The sequence below is a fragment of the Histoplasma capsulatum genome, genomic scaffold (genome assembly GCF_000149585.1).
Source record: "Histoplasma capsulatum NAm1 scaffold_1 genomic scaffold, whole genome shotgun sequence".
In the NCBI taxonomy this organism is placed as follows: domain Eukaryota; kingdom Fungi; phylum Ascomycota; class Eurotiomycetes; order Onygenales; family Ajellomycetaceae; genus Histoplasma; species Histoplasma mississippiense.
Window position 1 is genome coordinate 3,707,396 of NW_001813982.1, and position 6,190 is coordinate 3,713,585.

Consider the following 6,190-nt stretch of genomic DNA (forward strand, 5'->3'; position numbering starts at 1 on the left):
ATGGGCTTCTAATCAGAATAAGTGAAAGCGATTGAGGTAGCAGGTTTGATCACCTCCAAGCCCCAGCCATAAACTCACCGTGAGGTCTGACAAGACCAAGCAGGCTGGCAAATGCTGCCATCCAGGCATTTCGGATGGATATCAAGTTCCAGCGTCCAAGTCGTCACGAAGCGCTGGATAGAAAGCGTCCAAGATATCACGGGGCTGTAACGGAACATCAATTTCCCGAGTGCTGCCTGGCCATCGGCAATCCGCTTTAGGACAAGCCCTTCGCTCCTCCAGCGTCGCCGACTTCCTTTTCATCCTAAGCCCAAGCAACGGGGAGGACAGCATCGATTTTTATAACCAGCTTGGAGTGCGCCTTCAGCAAAGATCATCAGAGAATCAGAAAGAACCGTTGTGTCATCCATAGGGCGTGGCTGGCCGTGACTTTACGGCGGAAACCATTCCGCCGCTTGTGCCTCTTATATATACTACCCCTTTCATTCATAATCCAGCATTGCCAGACCAGTTGCATAAACTCTGATATCTTTCCCTTGTACTATAGCGGTTGCTGAGCTGTATCTCGCGAGAGTTGCCCGACCTTGTACGGAAACCATCACCTTCCCTACCTGATTGTCTTGCGCGCCATCATATGACAGGTGCTTGCGAAATTTGAGCGTACATTCTGTTTGCATGATCCGCGCCGTCACCTTTGACGGGATGGCGGTTCTTAACTCCATGTTATACTGTGAAGAGCTCATGTTGAGGTCTTTTACAGATTATATACCAGTTGAGGTTGCTCCTTTATATCTCCGGCCATCGTACCGGCCGTCTTTGGTGATATATCAGCAGTGATAAGGATGTCATATACGCGCAAGTCCAAACCACCAAAGTGCAGTCCTTTTTCAAAACGGTCCTAGGTGGTTGCTCAAGCTGAGAAGCTTGAAGCCAACCACTGCAAAAGCCCCAAAGCATAAAGCTGCTCCATATGTTACATGCCGACTTCGATTGGAGGCACCAAGCAAGTTGTGGAGCATAACCGAGCCAAGAAGCCCGGTGTTCTGGTCTTTCCGGTCATCACCTTAAACCATAGAGCAGATGGGCCCATTCTACTCCGTAGTGCCGGAATGCATAGCACCGGTCGCGAATGAACGATTTCCTCGCAGTCTGCAGTTGTGGTCCCCTTTGCCACAGAGCCTGACGTGGCATGGCAATGACAAGGCTGTATGCCGACTGGTGACCCCTCACGATTTGCACTTTCTCCATGAGCAAATTTGGTGGCAATAATCATATTGAAGTCCAAGCTGTCATTCTCTGCGACTCCCATATATGTTCATGATGACTGGAGCGGTTTTTGACACACGATCTTGCGAGGTTCCCATAATATTTTGTTAGAACCCACTTGACACGACGGTTGTCCTTCAGACTGGCAGTCAACATTCCATCGTTTGATTCGTCCAGCTTCCCACCTCGCTCGATGTGGTGGGAGCAATCCCTTGTCATGACGGGTCATCAGCCATGTCACCTTGCTCTCTGCTCCCGACCAACCAACAACCGCTCGGCATGACATCCCCTGCAACGATTGTCAAATGTTGTCGAGTTGAGCAAACAGTGAGTCATGTGATATAGTCATTTCCGCTGGGACAGTTGCTTTCAAGTTTACTTGCAATTATGCCGGGATCGGGATGTTTGGCTGACAATTGCAAGGACTTTGTCGCTAGCGCGATACCATGGCGGTACGCTCACTATTTGTATTGAACTAATGCACGCTAATGTCCCAAGGCAAGGCGCTAATGCACAACTTCTCTTTCGTATTGTGTTAAAATTGTCCGTGGGTGACATCACACTATCCAATGAAGTCAAAACACCAGGCTGCAAAAGTGCTTCGATTCCAGACGTGGCTAGCTCGATCAAACATTTCATTGGCGCTCACCGCCTGCTGATGCAAGCCAACTTTCCAACACCCGATATCAGCCTGACCAAGTCGCCGTCGTATCTCAGGCCCCCTCCTTCATGTTCTTTCTCCCTGTCCTGGGAAGAAAAATTCTTTCCACCTTCTCCCGAAATATCCCTTTCTTCCGAGATATTTTTGGCTCTCCTTTGTCCACTAATTATCTTATAAAATAATTACTTCTGTTCTGAGAAAAAAAAATTTTTTTCTCCTATTTTTTCCTCACTTCTTCCAATGCGTGAAATTCGCTGACTTGTCCTCTTCTGCCCTCTTTCTGCTGATGGTGCTCTGGCCACGAGTGAGCCTAAATAATACCGCTAGTGGTACGAAATTTATCTCGGGCGACACCACAACTTCACCAAAAGTCTTGGTATGAGGGAATATTACTTGTTTTAGCTCTAGCGTTTGCATGGGTATGGCCGATTGCATGATTTCTTGCTGCGGCTGGGCTAGTGTGAAACCGGTCGTCAACACCATGAGACCAGGAATTCCGGCGGCTCCCTCCCCTTTGTCTCCTTCTGCCCTCTTTGTTTGTTCTTCGTCCACTTCGCTGCCTCTCTCTTCACAATCATTACCGCCATACACAGAGTCTCCAACGGAACTTCATGCTCATATAAACGAAAATAGATGTGGGAAACACCGACAGTCAAAATGGATATACTCATATGAACGCTTAGCGCCGCTTTATACCCCTTACACTCCTTTAATATTCATGATGAGTACTGTTGAAAGGAGCCTTATGAGGGCTTCAAGTATGACCACCAGTCCAAGATTATCAACCAAACGAGAATCAACACCACCATCCGTCTCCGATCCAGCCCTGGTTCATATCCACGATCGTTTGCATCAAATAGATGCCCAAAGTAGTCGATCTCCGTTCCTCCATCTTGACCCCTGATGAAATATGTCGACCGACGAAACCGCCAGGATGAGTTCATCCGGCGAGAGTTTGACGGGCAACGCCAGGTTTGCAGCCGTATCGAGCTGAACGTGGGAAGGACAAAGAATGACGTTACCCAACTAAAGGACGGGTTAACCCAGTTGAAGTCGGAAATGCTACAGCTCAGGACTCATGTCTCCCAACTTGGTTCAAAAGAAGCATATCTCCAGAGCGATATCACCCAACTCCAAAGCGATGTCAACCAACTCCAGCTCGACGTCCAAAAACTTCACACCGATGTTTGTGCTACCCGTACCGACCTCAGCCAAATCCAGACTATTGTGAGCCAGCTTCGCATCGATTTAATGACTCTGCAACGGGAGACCTCCCAGAACTTCGGACTCGTTTTCTCTCGATTCTCTGCCATGGAATCGAGGATGAAGCACATGGAACGCACACGATTCAACTCTCTCGCCCAGACGATACATGCTCCCATTACTCCAGTCCCACTTGTCGAAGATGACGGCTCTGTTCGTTGGCCCGAATATTTCCCTCGAACAGTTTGGAAGTTTTGGTGCTTGAAGAAAAGAAATAGAAGTAAGTACATAGAAGAGAATGGGAATTAAAAGGGGTGCTGTGGTGTGGCTTGCAGCCATACTAATTTAAATATCCTAGTTCATCGACTGGGTCGAGCTTGCAGGTTTTTACATAGCTGGAAGGATATCAATATTGGGGGCAGAATGCGTCATGCTCACGATTCTACTTTTGACACAGATGGAAATATGACCGATTCAAGCGACTCGAGTGACCTTTCATCAGTACCTCACACGTGCAGAGGCGGTCCGGACAATACACCTGAGGCTTGCCATCAAGCTTAGCTTGCTACTCTCGGTTTTGTTTTAATAAACGTACTAAAAAAAAAGTGACGAAGATCCTTCTATGCTGCATCAGTTCAGCTGCGCACAAACGTATGCAGGATGAGGTCACATCAATTAATTCCTCGTCAAAGCAAAAGCCAGCCAAACTCTCCCGCCGCTCCAACGAGAGCTCACCAACCAATTTACACCGGATCCACATCGGCCCTGCCCTCGATGCAAAGTCCATCGTTTCTGAAGGTCTGGATAGGCTGGGTTGGAATGTTCACGGGTCGCAGATGTCCGATGACACGATGAGTAAACTAAAGGGGATTGTATCCGACGAAGTCAACTCCATCCTGCTTCACGCATTGGAACGGGGTCGGATTCGACTGCAGCCCGGTGCCCTCGAACCCCGCCAGCAATCGCCCACTAACTTTTCCAGGCTCAACATTCGTTCCAGGCCAAACTTCGATGAATCCCCAGGCATACACGATGACGAAATGGTTACCGTTTCCAACACTGTTCCAACCGAAATCATCTCACCACGCTCTCCCGACGAAGGTCGGCAGTGGATTCCAGGACGGATGTCGGAAACTCCTAGCCCGTAGCTAACTGTCATCCCGTGGCTTTCAACTTCCATGTCCTCTCAGTGCCTGGAGTCTAGTCATTTTCTCATCTCAATTTTGCCTCCTCGCTTTCACATAGGAACCCTTACATTCCTATTTATAAGCTACGGAGAGTTGACTTGGGTTTTTGGCTAATGAATTTGATTGGGGTAGAAGTGTCCGCGAGATCCGTGTACTCTTTTACGTCCGCTACCGATCATAGTCTCCTTTCTACGGTGATCGAAGTAATTGTACCTTCGCTCCCACGACTTCGTTCGTTGGTTCACTCTCGATTCGACGAGTGTTTTGGGTGACGAGGGTAAAAAAATAATAGGGCAATAGATGGCCTTTATGGAAAACCAAACATCATGGATATGTCATCTAACATCACCCGTATTTTTGAGAAACTGCATTACATGGCGCTCTGGGACCCCCTTTGCAAGCATTTCCCGGCGTCCTTGTTATTTGGTTTTCTTTTTTCTCTCCTTCGGACAGCGAATTATGACTCTCGGTTTCTTTCTTTTTTTTTTTTTTTTTTTTTTTTTTTTTTTTTGACACTTGATTTATATCCTATGTACATACATACCCATACTTATCCCCCCCTCTTCCCAATCCTACTTTCAAGTAATCTGTAGTTTTCGGCGTTTTGGTCTTGTCTTGGTTTGTTTTTTTGCCCTCGTTTTAATACATTCGTAGCCGATAAATTCTCCCATTGCCAACTCCAAATACAATTTTCAATCAAAGCAGATGTTTCTTTTATCCTCCAAGCAGCCCGCTGAGCCAGGTTTGTAGAGTTGCGTCGTGAACGAATCTTCCTTCGTCCCCTGACCAATGTGCACGTGAATTTTAAAGCCCTAGCTACTTTTGCTTTAAATACGACAATTTAGTATGAGAGAGTACCTACCTCTACGTTGTGTGCTGGTGCCAAAGTGGCAGAGAAAGTTGATGTTAACTTCGTTATGTGTATGGGTCCAAAATCAACATAACATACATAATTGAAATGATTTCTCGTCTTGGCGCCGCCGTGGCAATCCTGGATTTTAGTATGTCTTCTAATGCGAGAGGTAAGTGTTTCCCCTTTTTTATTGTATAGAAATAAATGTTTCAGGCTAGGAAGAGGGCATTGAAAACACGGCAGAAAGAAGAAAAAGGAAGAGAAGAAAAGAAGTTCCCAATTGCACAGCACACATTTCCTCATGCCAGATGTGAGAGATATTCTCACGGGGTGTTCATCTTGGCTAAGAGATAGCAGATCGATTACATCCTACTACTAGTACACATCGTGATTGTGACATACTGCATCTTACATAGCTGGAATGATACCCCTAACCAGCTACCAAAAACCAACGCTCTGCAAGCTCTTTACCTTTCGGATGGTTTACTGCATGGCTAACGGAGTAGGCGTACTGAGACCAAGGGGTTTTGTTTATGTTTACGCTTATTTTATTCTTATTCACTGGCTGTTTTTCGCGTTTGTGTGATGAAGGACTGGTTCCCTACTCCGAACGTTGTCGTATTGTGTTTGCATGTAGGATTGGAAGAACATAGAAATAATTTTTTACTTAACTGACAAAAAAATCGTGTTTTTGTATAACTAACTTCCAAATAAGGGCTTTGGAAGAATTAAATGGGGGGAACAATGACAGGGTAAATTAAATCGGCTACATGTTTCTGTCCATTTTTTTTTTTTTGGGGCGCGGACGACGGGGGTCGGGGATCATTAGTTTAGGTCGATGCGCGCGTACGACAAGTTTCTCTTCAATATAACACTGATATAGATCCATTCTGATTGCCCGTGGGTTTCTATCGTTCCATCTCCACCTCTTAAAAGACATGATGATAACAAATCCTGGGAATATGAGGATGACATCACTCGGATTGTTACGCTATAGCGAGCGTATACGCTCCCCCCATT

At 46.4% G+C, this 6,190-nt stretch overlaps 1 protein-coding gene across 1 annotated transcript; it reads left to right on the plus strand.

Annotated features, from left to right (window-relative positions):
• Positions 1-2,830: 2,830 nt before the first annotated feature.
• HCAG_01059 (predicted protein) lies at positions 2,831-4,334 on the plus strand (the record flags this gene model as incomplete). The annotated part of the gene is made up of 4 exons (XM_001543963.1): positions 2,831-3,343; positions 3,489-3,513; positions 3,770-4,231; positions 4,321-4,334. The coding sequence occupies 4 exons, from the start codon at positions 2,831-2,833 to the stop codon at positions 4,332-4,334; spliced, it is 1,014 nt and encodes a 337-aa protein (XP_001544013.1).
• Positions 4,335-6,190: the final 1,856 nt, after the last annotated feature.